The sequence below is a fragment of the Camelus ferus genome, chromosome 5 (genome assembly GCF_009834535.1).
Source record: "Camelus ferus isolate YT-003-E chromosome 5, BCGSAC_Cfer_1.0, whole genome shotgun sequence".
Lineage (NCBI taxonomy): Eukaryota > Metazoa > Chordata > Mammalia > Artiodactyla > Camelidae > Camelus > Camelus ferus.
In genome coordinates, this window is record NC_045700.1 from 85568429 (window position 1) to 85587608 (window position 19180).

Below are 19180 nucleotides of genomic sequence, written 5' to 3' on the forward strand. Positions count from 1 at the left end.
AATGAAAATTCAGCATTTTGTCTAATATGGTATTTTCTGGTAATAAGGTGGCGTCAAATACTCTTGAGCTCCTGTTAATTGGGAGTTATGCACCCTGCTGGTCTCCCAGCTTCCTCTACAGGCTGTGATGGGTTCTCCATGCAGAGGCCAGATGAGCTTTTGGTAAAGTACCCCAGGTCATTTCTTGACATACTCCAGTGACTTGCTACTGGTCTTTCAAATAAGATGCAAATGCCTTATCTTGTCCTTGCCTGATCTCAACTCCAACCACTCTCTCTGTTCCTCTGACACCGCTCCTCAATCTCAGAGCTCTCCAGGGCCTTGGTGACAGCTCCCTGCAGCCTAAAACCCTCCCTCCTCCCCCAGGCTTTAGCATGGTTGGTCCTCTGTGGGAATTCAGAGCTCAGCTCCCATGTCAGCTCAGCAGAGGTGCGCTCCTTGACCATCTAGTCTACCTCAGTTCTTCCCCTCGTTATTTCTATTACACGGCCCTGGTCATTCCTCACAGAACTGTTCTTCATTTGAATTATCTTGTTAAATAATTAATTTTTTTTTTGCCTGATTCCTCCTACCAAAAGTTAAGCTTTCCTTAAACAAGGTAGTTTCTAATCACTGTTGTTTCTTCATTCTGAGATTAATACTGACTATTGGGTGTAATGCCTTAGATGTTTGTTGAGTGACGAAGGAAGGACACAGTCTGAGGGGTGACAGAATGTTATGTTCAGAATTTTGCTAGTATTTTACCCCAGTTGGGAATGAGGGTGACTGTGTATGATAGAGTGGGAGGTGGGGTGGGGGAGGAAGACCATGGCCTTGAGAGACAGGCAAGGACCAGACCTTGGAGAAGCCCTTAGGAAGTGCCACAGTGTTCGCTGATCATTTTGAAGGCAACATGGGGTGACCACCGAAATATTTTAAGCAAGCACAAGATAAAAGGATTCAGTGTATTTACTGGAATATTGCATCAGGAAAATAAGGAAGTATATTATTATATGCTCTATTTATACTATTAAGGAAAGCAAAGGACATAGAGTAATCAGAGCATCCTTAACTTACACAAGTGTGAAAAGATGCCAAAAACTAAACTCAAATTCAGTGCAAACGTTATATTCCATCTACATGCCTCCACTCTCTTCTTGGTCTGGGGGAACTTGGAGTAGCTTTTGACATATTTCTGAACAATAGACCTAGAAGAAAAGGTGCCAATTTTTTGGTGTTGTTTGACAGAAAGAGGCTGCTGGTCAAGGTATACCCTTTGGTCTGAAGGAAAATGAGGATGTGGAATTAAAAAAATAAAACGTAGTTCAACTTTGTGCTTGCAGTTCAACCCCAGTGGCTTGGTCCAACCAAGGAAATGAGGTTTCTGCCTGAGATACTTCTCTCTTAAAGTGTGTCCAATGCTAAAGTGAGAGCCACTTAAAAATCTGAGAAGCAGATTGGAAGTTTCTTTTCTCCTACTTACAAATCTATCTCCTTCCTTCCATCATTCTTTGTACTTGGAACAGAAAAATTGTTGACTTCCATATACCTCCTTTTTTATTAATCCAGGGAGAAAGGTGAAACAAATGAACCTTTAGAAGCCAGAAGCCAGATGTGCCCCCAAATAAGAGAGGGAATGGAAGTTCGAGGCTGTTTCAGGAACTGAAAGTCCTGAGGCCCCAGCAGCTCAACAGAGGTTTCCGCGGACAACGGTTATTTCATATTCCAGTGGTTACCTTGGAGCTGCCTTTTCACCTGCTTTAAGATGCTCATGTTTGTGATGTCTGAGACTACCTTTCTTTTAGAAAAGAAAAAAAAAAAAAACAGGAAAGATTACCAGCTGCCCACTGAGATCTCTGTTTACATAGATATTCACTAACAATTTGAACACGTTTCAGATGACCACAGATGGAATGTTTGGGACACACGGCGCTCACCATCCATGACTTTACTGAGTTTGTCTCCAAAACGAATAATTCCTTTTTACTCATTCCCTCGACTACCCTCAGGAGCATCTGTGTGCCAGTGAGCCCCGACCTAAAGCGGGTATATCTCAGATCACAAGCCTTCCCACGAAGATGTGTTTGCCTGCCTTTCTTTGCCCACAAGGCTCAACATGGCTGCATTAAAGGACAAGATTAAGGGTGATTTCTGAGAATTGCACCTTTGGTGCCAAGAGTTTCCCACCTCTGCCATCGGTTGGTTTCAGTTGCTTGGAAGCTTTCAGTTAGAAATGGCCTGAGGGAGGAAGTGCTCTGTGAGGCCAGGTAAAGATATTGGCAGGGACACAAGTACCACGTGGAACCAGGCAGCATCCCATGGCTGTCCCATCCCCAGTGGCCACTGTGTCACTGAGCCGCCAATCTTCCACCTCTAGAAGACCCTTGGGCACTTTCTATTGCTGGATGTGGATAGTGATGTAGGTGACCACAGGCAGAGGGCTGAGCTCCCCAAAGACAGCAACCCAATTCAGGAAGATCATCCTGTGGGGCCCCCCTGAACTCAGATGGCTTGAGAAGACAACACTTACTGAGAAGTCGTCACTGGGGAAGAACAGGAGGTCTCGGAGGGCATGATTCTGATAGGTCTTTTCAAGCTCTTCAACGACAGCTTCATAATCCAAAGGCTCGATCAGCCTGGGCTTTTCTTGCTGTAGAAAAATAAAATATCGTATTAAAACCACGGACACATAGACTTTTGCTTCTTCTCTATGTCTGGCTGGATTTCATTTCTTAGAATCACCAAGGCTTCGACATCGTGCAGGCCTTCCAAGGGAGTCACGGTGACTCCAGGCATCTGGGGGCAAGGCCACATAGCTATTATTTCCAGATCTGAAATAACATGAGAAGATACTGAAGCACCCTACAGCTCACTCAGTAAGTCAAGCTTTCAGCACCGAGCCCCCAGTGCACATGGTCCTCAGCCCCGTCACATCCGTAGAGTAGATGTTTGGTAAACTTGATCTTCATCAATGTGAGAAAAGGCCTTCTGCTTACATGCTCTAGTATTAGGATGATGATCATCATTTTTGGTGAATTAGATACTTCTTTGTGAGGTCTACTCGGCTCTATTTCAAAATGTTGGCTTCCCGCTAGCAATCAAAGTATCACAGACTGTCTGAGTTGTCAGTGAAACATGGATCCTGTGTCAGGATTAACTGCTTGGCTCTGAGCCTCTCTGCTGCTACAGAGATAAGCTGGGTAATTCTCTAACAGAACTGAACAACACAACTATTATGGACACAGGGTGGTGAAGGTGGAGAAGAGTCTGAAAAAAAAGAACCAGATAATCTCATCACGTTAAAGTCTCAAAGCCAAAGGGAAAGGTACCTCCCTCAAAGAAGCTGCCCAAAAGGTGAAGGTCAACAGGAGAAGGCTGGCGGTCTCATTCTAGGTTGATGTGTCTACTCCACACATACAGAACTCAGAGCGAGAAAGACGGGGCCTAGCGTAAAGACTAAAACATTACAAAACAGAAAACCGAGGACACAGTCTGAGTTCCCTTGGCCCCTGGACAAGGCATTCATGAAACCTTAAAAAAAAAAAAGTGAGGGAGGATGGTTGTTTGGATTATTTAGTTATTGGCGGGGGTGGGGGGGCTCTTGGAAGCTGGAGTGGTCATCATGAAATTTGGAGGCTAAAGTGATCTCAGAAATGGAAGTACATTTTTTTTCTTGCTTATGTCAATGACATCAACAGATACCTTCCCACCAACCCTGCCCCTCTCCACTCTGAAAAGCACACAGGTTTAGCTTCCATTTATAAAGCCTTCTTTGGAAGATCTCTCTGCTGGTATAACTCCAAGGAACTATCACTAACATTTTAATAATTGCTAATGGGCTCTTCAAAGGGGCAGTAAATGTCTTTTCCAAAAAACAAAAAACCCAAAATGTAACACAGTGGGCCAGCAATTAGGGTTTCCATGTGTACTTTCTGCATTAAAACAAAACAAAAACCAACCCATTTTACAAATGCTTCATTAAATTGAGGATGATGAAAGCTGAATATTCTCTCTGGAAGGGCCCTTCAAGTAAATTTGCTAGATTTAACAAATAAATATATAGGACTTCATGCAATATTTGGAGAAAAGAAAAAATTTAGTTGTCCAACATAATCTGTTTAGGGAAAGCTTTGAAATGTTCAATATGTTGAAGTAGAAACCAGAGACACTATGCGATGATGCATGATCTTTTTAAAGTCCTTCTTGCATCTCTTCCCTGCCTTTTGATATGATTTTTCTATTATAAACTTTTTGAAGTTCCAATTCCCTATTTTCCCAGGCAAAGATTAATTTCAAGGAGCACAGATTGATAGCTCAAGAAGCAAACGCATGCTCCAGATGTTTGACTTGGCGCAAACACTTACTTCCTTTTATGTTTAGTTGGCTTTGAATGCCTCTGAGTAGTGTCATTTCACCCCAGCTCAGCAGCAGACTTCAGCAGCCTGTCACCTCTTACCCTGCAATGTCACACACTTGTGTTACCAGTGGTCCTGATAAGCCTTACATCTGGCTTATTCTGGAACCTCCTTTCTTGTCCCTAATATTGTGTTTGTGTATGGAATGGAGCGAATAAAACAGAAAGTCTTGTAAAACCATCAGGAAGCTCTCATCTCTGCTATGGAGTCGGTTGATCACGCCCTCTTCCCTCACTGTTTCTTCAGCTCAAGTGTATGATGCCAACAGCCCCTGATGTTACTTCTGGCACTTTCCCTTTTCTGCTACTTCTTCACACCAACATGAAGAGGAGTGTGAGAGTGCGGCTTAGTTGCAATTCATAGGTTTTTAAGGCAAATGACATAGGGATGTTTTCAACGGCCTTCTGCAATCTTGTTCTCACTATCATTTAAAATTGCTCTCCCGTTAATCAAAACTTGAGTGTAAATAAACAAGCCCAAGTCAAGGAGACTCTCAAAGACGATCTTGTACTAGGGCCAAACTCCACCTAAAATGAATCCCACCTATATTAGCACAATAGGAAAATCAGAGCTCACAAGTCACGGGTTATTAACAAAACCATCGGAAAAGTAAATCCTAAACTCTCCTTGACATATGTAATAATTGCCATAGCTTGTAAGCACCTGTTGAAAGCCATGTTTTCCTTTTCTCATTTCGGGCTATGACGTTCCCACCAATTAATGAACGACATTTATCAAGCCTCTCCTGTTTAAAAATGTGGCACTGAAGTTATTTTGACATGGGGCTGCAAAACCTAGCAGATCTGCTTCATATAATTTATTAAAGTTTGATCTCTGGAAGACACATTAGTAAAGTTCTGTCTCTCCAGGGAATTTGTTAATCGATGCCCAATATTCAAGATAGTCAATATTTCATAATTTTGTGAATATGAGCTTTGTAAATAAAAATAACAAGATCTTCCCTAGCACCTAGAGCCTGGGATTTGGCGATGCTTGCCAAGAAGGTCTTCTGCATCTGTGATGGTGAGAATCCAGGCTAGGCAACCGGTAGCTCTCTCTGGAGCAAGAGAACTGTCTGCTCCGCGCTTTGGTTAAAGAGACAGATGTCCACAATGACGATGGGATTGGTTAATTTCTCACTCCTGCCCCTTATAGAGACGTTGGGTAAAACTGGGAACTGAGCAGCATTGATTTACAGCTTTACAATGGTTGGATTGTCCCTCCTGAATTTAATGTGCCTCTTTCTTTTGGAAATGCCCCAACTGGGATAAGGCATGTGCCAAGATTACCCTGGATTGGCCTGGATTTTTATAGTGCTTTTTACTCTTACTCTTTTTCTCTTAGATGAGTAATGAATTTCATTAGCTGTTCTAAAATCACTCCAGGCATGGGAAAAGGCACCCACCAGCCTCTGTTATTATGCAGCAGGGCTGGTGTTGCACCACAGGCGTAACAGGGCTATTCTTCTTATATAGTATTAAGAGATTTGTTTGATCTACTTCCCCAAATTCTCAGCTCTTTCAATTTGACTTCACAACAGAAGAATGGGCTCCGGTCACAAAAACAAATGCTTTCTTCCAAGTCTAAACCCTGGAGTTGGTGAAACTGCCATCTTGGTAACAGCCAGGGCAGCCAGGAGCCATTTACTGGGTCTGAAGCAAGCAGAATGTCCACACCTTGGCTAAAGATTCCAATTTCAAGAACACAGTATTCCATTACAAAGATCTGAATTAGTTTTTATTGTTATAACTCAAAATCAAACAGGTGAAGAGATGACACTAAAGATCTAAGCGTGAGAAGTATGTACACTGAAAAAAGTCAAATGACTAAATGATCAACCTAGATGTCTCTTCAGAATCTAACCAAAAAATAACCTAGACTATCCAGCTTTGTTTCAGGGAAGTCCAAAATAAAGCAAGAGTGTGATTATAGGTTTTCTATGCTGAGATGGAACAGAGAGTGTAACATGTACTCTAGAACCAGAATTCCTGGGCTCCTAGTCCTGGCATTGCTACTTTTGGGTTATGGAACTTTGGGCATGTTAGTTAGAATCTCTGTGCCTTAGTTTCCCGATCTGTAAAATGGACATCTTAGTAGGAGCTATGTCATAGGATTAAATGAGCTAATATTTGTTATGCTCTTAGAACACTATACCCATAATACTCATTACATAAGTGTTAACAGATAAAGGCTGTGAGTTTTAGACTTTTACTAGTCATGGATTTAAGGCACTTGTATTATAAATTTAGTATGTACAAAGAGCTGTATGAATATTTGTTGAGTAAATAAGTTTATATCCTTTCATCCAGGAATTCCTTTTCTGGGACTCTATTTTAAAGTGACAATCACACAGATTATCCAAGATTTATACAAGGATATCTTTGCAACATTATCTTTGTAACAAGATGGAGAAAATATATTCACCTTAATCCAAGAGCGATAAGTAAGCAGTTGGGCTGGTGGACGCTATATCTAAAAAGTGAAGGCACTAGAGCTGTTGCTCACAAAAAGTGATTTATATTTTCCAAAAATTGTGTGCAATGGAGAAAGGCTTCATGCCTTAATGAGCTTTGGGAAGGACATTGAAAACAGGATAGGAGTTGGGATAAAATCTCTGAATAATTGCGTAGGACATGCCATGATTCCTCCTTCTAACTCTTCAAATATTCAGTAAAGTTAGTTAACGCCTAACATTTTGCATGAGCTTGGCTTTTGTGGGAAAATGTGAGGAGGTTGGGGACTATGATCAAGACGGCAAGCATTTCCTGTCTACAAAAGGAGAGACAATGAAAGGAGGGAGGGCAGGAGGTCAAATTCATCCTGCAACGGTTCCAGATTCACACATATTATGACAGTAGAGTTTGAGTCCAGAATACCTAGATCTCTGAGGGGTAGTGAGGTCTGAAGGACAAGGATAGCTAAAAATGGGAAACAATAAATTATTAAAGACAAGGAATGATTAGGCAATTATGACACACTCATTATAAGAATATATGCTCATTAAAACTGAGTTTTAAGTTTGTAATAACAAGCCAAATTGCTTATGTGTTATTGTTAAGTAAAAGTGGGAATACGTATTGTGCATGGAATAACTGCACAAGGTTTTAAAAATTTAAAGAAAACATTAGAAATATATCTCCACATATTTTCGATTGTATTTAGATGGCACTATGATACTTAGGATTTTGCTATTTTGCATTTTCCAAATCGTTTCCAATGAACATATATTTCTTTCATCATAGTGAAAAATGCACTCGGTCTTTCAAAACTCTCATGCCTCCATGGAAACACTGGGTTTTTTGATTTTAAAACTGTTTATCCTTTGAAAATCCTCCGAAGGGGGAACTTAGAAAAGCACATGAAAGTTCAACCACTAACAATTTCAAGCAGTTAAAAAAGATAAATAAAACACTGGAGAAAAGAGACTAGGGTAAATAATTATAGATTATGTATTTGTTGGCTCTAGATGCTAATGTCAGCAAAAAAGGGAAGAACTATTAGCAATTTATTAACGAAGGTATTTTGAGCTCTGCAGGGAACCGTAAACATCTGGTAGTTACTTAAGCATCTCTGTGCATTGGCCACATTTGCAAAGATTAGAAGTCAGAATCTCTAGTTGGAAGTCCAGGGTTCTTCACCTACCTGCAAGTTAACCTGGAGAGTCATTCAAGTTGAGACTTAGTGAGATTGACTCAAATGAATCAAAGAGCAACTTCCTTCTCACAGCAGTGTCGTTTTAAGTTTCAGAGAGATGAAGTATGTGAGGGTGTTTGGCAAACCACCCAAAACCAGACAAATAAAGATTTCTCTTTATTTGAAAATGATTGAAAAATACCACACATTTACCCAAAAGTATATCCCAATGCCAAGTCAAGCCAACGGACCAGTCAAACCAATGATACTAAATTCTTCATGTGCCAGAAACCGTCCTACATGTTTTTACATTATCTAAATTTCCTTAAAAAAAAACCAAACAAACCTTGATAACTAGTGATTCTACTGGAGACAAACGAGGTAATAATACAAGGGAAAGCACTGAAATTAACAAAGAGGCAGCCTCTCCTCCGTGCATCTCCTGAATCAAGTCAGGCTGCTCTCTGCCTCATGGCAAGAAGGCAGGCAAACTACTTCATTATGTCTATCAGCAAATGCAAGTGACTTTGAAATTTGGTCTCTTATTTTCCTTGAGAAACCAGCCTAGAAAACATTTTCCCGTATTTATACCTTCCGATCAAAAGAAGAGGATTAATTTGAGGATTAGTTTAGTATTAAACTCATTAGCTTTGCCAAGATAAATATCTAGGCGACAATCACAGTTGTAGATTGGAATTTCTTTTGGTAGCTCTAACACGCAAGTCGAGTCTGTTGGCAACGGGGAGTTAATAGGACTGCTGAGGACTAGTCAGGAAAAGGGTTTGATGAGACAAGAAATGGCGAACAGTCTCTACAGTCAACCCCTCATCTTTGGGGCCATGAATTTGTGCTGTACATATCAGTGTAATTAGGGAGTCAAGCCTTGGTTACTCAGCATTAGGGTTACTCTAGTTCATCAATCTGAACTAGTTGCTCTTGGTTCTCCTTTTCAAAGAAATCTGATCTTTTCAAGAAACATTATTATGCAAAGAGCCTTTCCCCCTACCTTTGAGATGTTTTGTATTTTTTCTGTTACATGCAGCGCATCCTGTAACGGTGGGTGAGATGTCCTCAGTCGCCCCTGCCACTTTCAGATATCTGAATCTTTATTCCAATCTGAGCATTTGTAACAGAATTAACTCTATATCTGAATACCTCTGTCAGCTTACAAAATTATGCATTCCGGCTAATGACCCAGAAAGACAAATAAAAATAGGTGTTTACTTCAGGACCAATACAGAAGGCTCCAGAAGGGCATGCCACGCCAATTGTTTAAACATTCTCTTCACATCCTGTCATATAGACAAACAAATAGCTAACAGTGAGGATCTACAGGGTCTTTAGACAGACCCTAAAAAAAGAAGACACCAATCTCAAGGTCTCCAAAATAAACTAGAAACAACACAGCTGCTAATTAATTTCACTGTTATCAAGATAACTGTTTATATTCCTTAAGGGAAATAAATGATCTAAATGACCCATGGATTCTTTAGACCTTAACTTCATCCAGGACCCTTTGGCCTTAGTGCAACTGGAATGGGACCAACTTCCACACTATTTGTGTTTAAAACAAACAAGAAAATTGCCGAGAGCCGGGACAGCTGGCTCCACGGCCACAGCTGTCAGCCTGTGGTCGTATGACAGATTTAATTCAGCCTTTCATCAAAGGGAGTTCCACTGGACAACCGCTCAAATGTCTGAGCTTCAGAAAACAAGACTAGCTTTTCTCACCAAAAAGGAAATGATTAAGTAAGGAATAAGCCATCTTATGGTAACCCTGTAACCCTCTCTCTGTCTTTAACCACACATTTTCATGAGAATGGAAAAACACCAGCTAAATCAAAGTTAAGGACTGCACAGCTGGGCAAGCTCAGATTAAGCTGAATTTGGAAACGGTTCCCTTGGTAACAAAAACGGACATAGAGCTTGGAAGAAATCAGCCAATAGTAACTCTTTCAATGTCTTAGTCCATTTCAGTGAAATAAAGCAGGTCAAACTTGGTAAATTATTAAGTTCTTTGCAAATGTAAAGGATGATTAGTCATCATATTGAACACAAACATTATGGTTAGAAAAATCAGGATATTCTAGTTTACTAACCCTTAATTTCATTGGGAAAATCAAGGACCCAAAGAGCTTTATAGCTGATATAAATAAATACTTTCAAATTGAATTTAAAATCTTTTCAATCTTGTTTTCTTTTTCAAAGGCAATTTGATCACATAAATCTCTTAGGAGCATGTCTAAATTCACTCATTTCTGTGTAGCAAATAAAAAAAAAAAGGTTGCTTCCTTGCCTAACGCTGGTACTTGCAAAGAAGTAGAAAATGTCCAAGAAGATTGAAATCAAGTTAAATTACATGTCTCATTTAGTTTTCTAGAAACACTTGGAAGGTAATAAATATCATTAAAAATACATCACAACCCAATTACAAGTCTCCCTGACACCAGGGAAATTAATGCCTTCGAGCCAACTGCTGGGAATTTTAGATTAATTTATAGGAAGCCTGTGATAAAAGTAGCCACCAGCTCAAACTCTGACACTATTTTAGTACTTTAACAGTCACACTAACCAACTAACAGGTCAGATGTGAGGGGTGTGTGTGTGTGTTTGTGTGTACAAACACAAACATGTCACATATACATGAAGGTAAATAGTTCTGTCAACAACATGAATTACATATTTTCAATAAATCTTCCCATAATGATAGTCAGCTCATTCTTTTATTTCCTTTCTTAACCTCTGGCCACTTGAAATTGAATGTGCATCGTAGACATTTGTTGTTTTTTTGGCCTACGCAACATCCATCCTACTTTCCTTTAGTCCTAGCATTTGAATTTCCTTCTGAGGACTTCTTTCTCTTTCCCCATCAAGAGCAGTCTTGGTGGGTCTGATAATGAAAAGGGTCCTGTTTTTCTGTGGTCAAGGGCATGTGGCCCCAGTCCATTCAACACTTCCCTCCAGAACCCTGACTCTTGAAAGAGAGATGCCAAAATCCCACATGACGGTCCGTTAGTTCCAAACGTCAAGACCACACCTGTTTCCCACGGCCCCAAGCTGCACTAAGTCCACTCCTGTTTTTTCTAGCCTGTCTCTCCATTCCTCTTCCTGCTCTTCTCTGGACTCTGCTTGCTTACCAGAGTAGGTTTCCTCCACTGGCAAGTTAAAATCTAATGTAATACAAGGAGCAGCACCTATAATAATGGATGACTATTCCCTCAACTTATCTTTTTTTGAATTTGAATCACCTTAAAGGAGCACTTAGCATGGAGCCAAGGATGCCTTCAAGTGCAGAATGTAGGTTTTGTAAGTTCATGTATTACTCATGAATATATGATACTAACGAATACTAAGATACTAATGTCATCTTACTCTATTAAAAATACATCAGACATCATGCACCCTGAGAAGAGGGGACCAGTACCTTCTTGGTTGTCCAAGGTGATAAGCTCAGTCCAGCTTTCATCTCTAATTTTCCACTAAGCATAATCCCTTCAAATCATCCCTCACTTACGTCACCAGAGCAACGGGGGCCAAAAAATAAGTTTATGCCCACATTTTCTCTCAGTGCTGACATCACAAACTATGACTTTCTCTCTGTGGGAGGTGCCAGGTTGCACTGGAAGTTGTGTTAGAGACGATCAGGTGTCTCTAAACAATTGCTAGCCCCTTACCACCTTCCTTCACTCTGTCATTTCCATCTTAAGAGAAAACATTCGCTATATTTGTTATAGTAAAACCAATTCATGTGTTTTTTTACTTGTAGGAATAGCAGTCACACCAAGCAATTTAATACTGATAGTAACTATAGACACAACCATTTTTTTTCATTGACCCATATATGCTGATGACAGTTTTTTTTCCTACTACCATTACCATGATCAAATGGTAAGGACTGTAGTAAGTATTGAATACCTTCCCTCACTGAATATTCATACCAAGACTAGAAGAGATCATCACTGTTTTATTTCACAAATGCTGAAACTTGGATTCTGAGGAAGTGCTCTGCAAATTGATGGAAAAACAGGTGTTTCATCCTAGCTCGGTGTGATGCCTTTGGTCCACTCCATTCTAGTTAACCAGCAAAAGTCTTAGCTTTGCAGCAATAAAAAACAGAAAAGCCTCCCCGCTCATAGGAATATTCTAAAACAGAGCTGTAGTTTGGGTCCTGTGAGCTTTGTGAGTTTCCGCAATGAAGGGCGTTAGATTGCTATGAGTGGCGTGAGGTCACTGAGCACGTCAAGGAAGGAAGTGGTAGGGACAGAGGACAAAAAAAAATTTATAAGACGGTAAGGAGGATGAAGAAAAGGAAATGAAAGTATACTGAGGAACCATATAATGAATGTGTGATATTGTGATTTATAATATGAAAGATAAATTTGGTCTTCATCCCCGTTTTTGGCACAGAGCTCCTAAAAACGTAAATTTCCTAAGTGAAGAGAGGGATGAAGGTGTCTTTTGTGAAGTTAATGAGATGATTTTTGGATGGCACCAAAGGATGGGGGCTGGTTTCCAGAACCAACCATGTGACTAGAGGTTTGGATCTTTCCACCCCACCTCCCTGTCCTCTAGGGAGATGAAAAGGGATTTTAAGTTAAATCTGTCTCTAATGGCCAGTGATTTAATCAATTATACCTGTGTAAAGAAGCCTTTGTTAAAACCCAAAACGATGGGGTTTGGAGAGCTTCTGGGTCAGTGAACACATGGAGATCTGAGGGAGACTGCTGCCCTTTCTCCATACTTTGCCATGTGCCTCTCTTCCACTTGGCTGCTCCTGAGTTATTATCAGCCTTTTGTAACAGACCAGTGATGTAGTAAGTAAAATGCTTCTGAGTTTTGTGAGCTGCTCTAGCCAATTAGTCAAAGCCAAGGAGGGCATGGGAACCTGTGATTTACAGCTAGTGTATCAAAAGTACAGATAACAATCTGATGTGCAACTGGCGTATGAAGCCCAAGGCGGGGGTGGTTGGAACCTTCAATCTATAGCCGATTAATCAGAAGCACAAGTGATTACCTGGACTTGAGATTGACTTCTGAAGTCGGGGCAGAGGCAGCCCTGCAGGACTGAGTTCTTAAAACTGTGATATCTGATATGATCTCCAGGGAGACAGTGTTAGAACTGAGTTAAAATTTAGGACACCTCCCTGGTGTCACAAAGAATTTCCTGGTGTAGGGAAAAACCTCCACATTGTTGGTGACCAGAAGTGTCAGAAATGAAGTGTTTTGTAAGAGGTGTAAAGGAGACACACAAGAAGCAGAAAGACAGGTGGAAGACTGAGTTTTTCCAGCTGAGAATGCTAGGTAATGTGTGAGGCAAAAACCACAGTGGAAATTGCCACTAATTGAGGGAATCTCCACGTGAATAAGTTTTGTATCACTGTGACCATCCAGGAAATAAAGAGTTTTGGGGATCACGGTGTTACTTCCTGTCCACCCTGCCCCTCCCCCTCTCTGACGAATGGTCCACCTCCACTCAGATAGATATCAAGAGCATCGTCAGGGAGTTTGCGAGGTCTGCCCGGTTTGTCAGTTCTCCTCCATCTGGCCTTTCTCCAGGCTTACTGCTTCTCCCTCTCGCGGCGCTCAGCCCCAAGGAAAGTAAGGTTATTCTTGGTTAAACTGCAGGTACCAAGTCCATCTTGACAGCATCTTCTCTGCAGCTACGTGACACCCGAGTTAGCCACTCCCTACTGCTACAGCCACATGCAAAGTCCTCAGATCCAGTTTCAATTTACGCTTCTCCATTTCTGTGGTCTGGATTGAACTCAGATCTCCAGCCCCCTCCCCGTTTACTCCCGTTTCTTTGCTTTACATTGTACGTTAACCCTGATTCAGTCTCATTGCACCATTTCCTGGAACCATCATCCTGGGTCCGGGGACCCCACCCTGTGCTTCCTTTTGGCTAATGGTTCATTATAAAACAGCCAGAATAGGTAATTATGAATGTTTGTATAAAACAGAGTAACAGTGAGCAAGGAAGCACAGATGACCAGGGAGAGGGTGTTCATATTAACGTGGAAGAGTAAAGATAAAAAAGGGACTTGAAAGACAATAGCACAAACCATTTTACAAAATGTGTGTAGGAGATATGTGAAGGTTGTTCAGATGACATCCTCTGTCTATAGAAAATTATAGAAAACTATAATTTTCCATTTTCTATTCAAGTGCTAATAGGCTACTACTAAAGAAGAGGAGAAATTTCATTTGTATCCAAAGTTTTCCAAACACTTTGAAATCCTGTGGCTTAATTATCCACAAGCCAATAACAGCTTAAAAACAACAACTCACATTTACTTAAACAAATGTCATGTTTTTTTCTGACTGTACAGATGACTGATATCATAATTCAACTTAACAGTGTATTTAATCTTTCCAAATTAGGACATACGACCTCGGAAGGAAATTATCTTTTTATTAACTTCCTTCCTCTGTACCAGAGATCATACTGAATGATTTGGATAAAAAAAGAAAAACAGAAAGACAGTTAAAAAAGAAAACCTTCAACTACAGAACACCACACACTCTTCAGAAATTAAGGGAAGTAATTCCACCTGATGATCTAACAAGTTTCATTTTCCTTGAACTTTTCTTATAATGCAGTTGCTCACATTGCATGCCATCTGTGATAAGTACTAAAGTATGGAAAGGGATTTCTTAGCGAATACAATTGAAAATCGAATTCATAAGGGAAACTTCCAAAACAGTTAAAAATTCCAACCAAGTTAAATACACAGCTTCAAACAGCACTTGAAGAAAACAGAAAAAACAGAATTGTCAGTCTGGGTTGTGAGAGTATAAACTTTGGGTGGCGTACCATTCAGGAAATCAGGGACTTCTGGTCGAGTATTCTAGGTGCTAGGAAATTGAAGCATTTCTAAATTTGTCTTAGAGCAAGAAATGGTTTGTTGAATTCAAAATCCACATGCTCATTTTAAAAACATCATCTATGTTCATTATTTCCTCTTTCACAATAATCTATGTGTATATCCAAAAATTCGGGAGAAATCATTGTTTTATTCTCTGACCTAACTTTAGGCTTTGTCTTCATTTGTTGGGGCATTTTGTCACTTGAATTGCTTCTTCTTTGTCACCTAGCAAGTCATCTCAGAAGCCAGTCTAGAGATGTTGGTTTAGTTTTTAAAAAGCTGAGATGAGTGTGCTGCGGAAAGTCCGATCCGGGCCTCAGCGAAGCTGGGCTTCAGTGGGGGGTGGGGTGGGAAATGGCGTTTCCAAGGCAAACTCCATTGACACAGAGAGCGACCTGGGACCCCCCAAGCACTCAGCTTGATGCAACTTATAATTTTGTCTATGGAGGGCTCTATCCCTGAAAAAGGCTCCCTGGAGGAAGGTGTCACCTATAGTCCAGTGGCTTCCTTGATGCAGTCACTGAAAAGACAACTTCACTCTACACTTACACCTCCTTCCCTTGCCCTTGGAAATGGAGATATTTTTACTTGGTTGTATTAATACTACATAACACTTGCAACATAACTTTTTTGGTGTCCAAATCACGTTCAGAATGCACGTGATCAAAATGAGTTCCCATAAACAATCTTAAGGGCAGGTATTGTTAGGAACATTTTAGGGAGGGGAAGCTGGGGTTCAGAGTGAATTAAGGAACCTGCCCAGGGTCACATGTGACCCCTTAGCACTCTAATTACATGCTTCACTTTCTCGGGAGTCTTGGTTTTTTTTTTTTTTCCCGAAATGAAAGCCATATCTCAGGACACTACTGGAGGATGGATTGAGCAATCCCCTACTCAACAGACGAGACAACCTGTGAAAGAAGATATGCATATCTTAGGAAGACCAAAAGCAGGCAACAGAGACAGAGAGTCCCCAGTGCCCGCCACAGAAGAAAGCTAATCACTGTATGAATGATCTTAATTAAATGTGAACACACAGCCACTGAATGCGGTGGGAAAACACCCCATCCTTACTGGCTGATTTTCCTATAGTTCTCAGTAGCAATACCTTCAAATTCAATTAAGATAATTCCTAGAGTGATTAGCTTCATTATATGGGGAAACACCGGGGATTGTCCTCTTGCCAAACCGTGTGTGTGGTCTCTGTAAGATACGCACATTTTTCTCCTTGTGTGTGTGGACTCAGGAAGCAACCCTTAACGGCGGCATACCCTCAGAACTGAAAGGCAGCAGGGAAATTTTGGATGTACATACAAGAAATTACGTTTTTTGGACAGGTCTGAAGGTGAACAAAATCTCAAACCAAACAAGTTTTTCAAACACTTATCCTCTTTAACAAGCTGATGGTAAACAACAGATGAGACTTTGACGGGGCCAGCAGAGAAGACAGAACTGAGCATCCATTTGGGCCAGTGGGGACGGAGAAGTTAGGTTCAGAGCTCTGCACATTCCTGATATGGAACGCTGGGCCTGGGGATGAGGTCAAGGGGCTCATTTACTCGTATCTCCCAGTGGGAGACAAGCATCACTGAGATACTGAGGTAGAAACTGAACACACAACAACACAGTACCAATCCTATGAGCCAGACTGCCAGTAAATTCTACTCCCTTTAAATGACCACCATTCAGAAATATAAAGTATATATATATATATATATAAAGTACAAAGAGAACCACCATTTCTTGAGATGGAGTATTCTCATACCTGATTTTGGCCTATCTAGGGCTGAGTGAGTATTCATGAATTTAATTATTCATAGTCATTCAGTGACTATTCATTAACAATCATTACATTATCATATATATTTGTCTGTATGTATATATATATATATATACATATATATATAATTTTTAAGCTGCCCTGTTTCTAGATTAGATATATGAACAAAAAGATTATTTACCCCTAGAGCAGTAGTTCTCAACCTGGGAGGTCACTCTCCCTGCCCAAGGGGACACTGGCAATGTTTGGAGACATCTTTGCTTGTCACAGTGGGGAGAGTTTGTCACGAGCACCTACTGGGTAAAGGCCTGGGATGTCATTAAGCACGGTGCAAGGCACAGGACAGTCCCATACAACAAAGAAGTCTCCAGCCCAGAATGGCAGCAGTGCTGAGCTTAAGAACCCTTTGCCTTGAAGAAAAGCAAGCAAAACTTGAACCAGCCAGTAAAATGAACACTCCTGTGAAAAGAGCTCCCAATCCTATTGCTGTAGCCACTTATCAGCTAAAGTGATCCTTCCACATTGCACGTGGATCGCTGACGCACGCTAGCCATCCATACTGACACTCAGCTGTTGGTAGCTCTTATAGATCGCAATCTAGAATTCTGTAATAAGCACACGTTCCCAGAGCTCTCCTTTTGTGTGCAAATAAAAATAAGGTGAAACATTTTTACAGCAAACAAAATCAAATCTTTTTAACCTTCAAAACTGACAAGTTTTTACTCTCTTCTTTGGGTCAGTTACTTAAATACTTATTTACATATCCTTTCCTATTTGGGGTTGCTCTTTCTAAGAATTCTATAACAAATCATGAGTGGTACATGATAAAAATAGAGCAGTAATATTTTTTTAAAAAACACAACTCTATACAAATCATCAATCGGAGTCTTAATTGAGGTGACTGTAGGTTTTTCTTTTAAAAAAAGAATATTCTAGTAATAGTCTAGTAATATTTTGACTAGTTAAATCTTCTATCAACATGTTTTAAAATAATGATGGAAATAATTCCAGTATTCCAAATAGCTTAGTAATGTTTTAGCTGCTTAGAACCTCTTCCAATGTTTTAAAATAATGACAGAAGTAATTACACAATAACAATGTAAGTAAAAGAGGATATTTATGAGCCAAATTGAATATTCTGTTCTAAGACTTTGCCCTTAGCCCATGTTAGAATATCACTCCAGAGCTACTCTTTTTTTTTCTAAGTATTTAAGAAAAGAGGGAAAGCAAGCATCAATGTTCAGATACCTACAGAGCTAAATCTGTGGATTTCTTCTTGATTTTTTCTCCTCATTGTTCGTCTCTTCTTCCAAAATTCACTGGGATCCCGTTTAAAAACCTTTCCTCGGAAGCTCATTGTGTCGCTCTTATTTGAGAGGCAAAATATTTAAAAATATCAATTTCGTGAAGCCTCTTCCTTCTGAAGCTTCACCAGGCCGGGCAAATTTTTCTTCTCTGGTGAAAAGGGAAATGCTCATGCTGTATTCGCATAACTCAACAGAAAGGAAAAGAAAACCGACAAGTTACCGCTTCCTGTGAGTGAGTAACCACCAGCTGTTTAGATACGCTTTTGTGCACGTATTCTCCCTAATCACCTGCCTGAAAGCCAGACAAAAACACAAAATGACTTTGGATGTTTAAGAGAATTGCTCCCAGCTAAATAAACCGTAGGGTGTAAACTCACCCATGGAATCAAATCGAGACTGAGTCAAAGAGCTAATTTGCTGTAGGCTGCCATGCCTATCACTGCAACAGCCGTCTGACCTTGATCACTGGGGCTACATCCCAAAGGTGAACTGTAATCACATACTCGTGTAAAGCAGTTGCTCCCGCGAGCGTAGATTGTGTTCGTGGTCTTTCCAGGGGCAGTGCCCGAGAAGATCACTTGGGCACAAGGGGGAGATGTTAGAATTCTATTTACATTAGTTACCTAAATAAAGAGATGGTGCTTTACTAAGATTGAGTAGAACACATTGACATGGACACCTTCCTTCTCTATGTCAAATAGCTACAAATGGTCAAATAGTTAATTCCCTAAGCTGTACATCAGTACTCCCATTCTATGGGGCTATTTCAAAGTGCACTGCTCCCCTCAAATCCACCCTGATGCTTCTTCCTGTTTTATCTTTCCCATGGCATTTATGTGACACTGCTATGAGTTTTACTTATTTATCTTATTTTTTGATCTGTCTTCCTCCACTGGAATCTATGCCACAGGAGTGGGGGATTTTCTTTGCTTCATTCACTGTGCCTTCAGTGATCAGAACCATGCCTGGCTCCCAGAAGATTCTAATATATAATCATTTAATAGAAGAATAAATGAGGGGCTTACATTTATTGTGCTTAACAATCAACCCTGTCTCATATGAATATTGTGCTCTGAAATATTAGCTATTGGTAAGAATTTATAAATAAACGTAGAATACAAGACAGGTCAATTTTTTCCTACTAGGTGTGTGCAACAGAAATATTTGGAGGCCACAGAAATAACTGATTAAACATTAGGA

The 19180-nt window shown here is 40.3% G+C and overlaps 1 protein-coding gene across 21 annotated transcripts in view; it reads right to left on the reverse strand.

The window, feature by feature from the left end:
• DOCK10 (dedicator of cytokinesis 10) overlaps nucleotides 1-19180 on the reverse strand; it is a 241864-nt gene that overhangs the window by 136947 nt on the left and 85737 nt on the right. For 19 of the 21 annotated variants that reach the window (XM_032480362.1, XM_032480371.1, XM_032480370.1 and 16 more), the window contains exon 2: nucleotides 2510-2629. In XM_032480362.1, the coding sequence (XP_032336253.1) occupies nucleotides 2510-2629 (120 nt within the window). Of the gene's footprint in view, nucleotides 1-2509; nucleotides 2630-17925; nucleotides 18277-19180 lie in introns of those variants that run through there. The other 2 variants (XM_006181753.3, XM_032480373.1) reach the window with 2 other exon arrangements.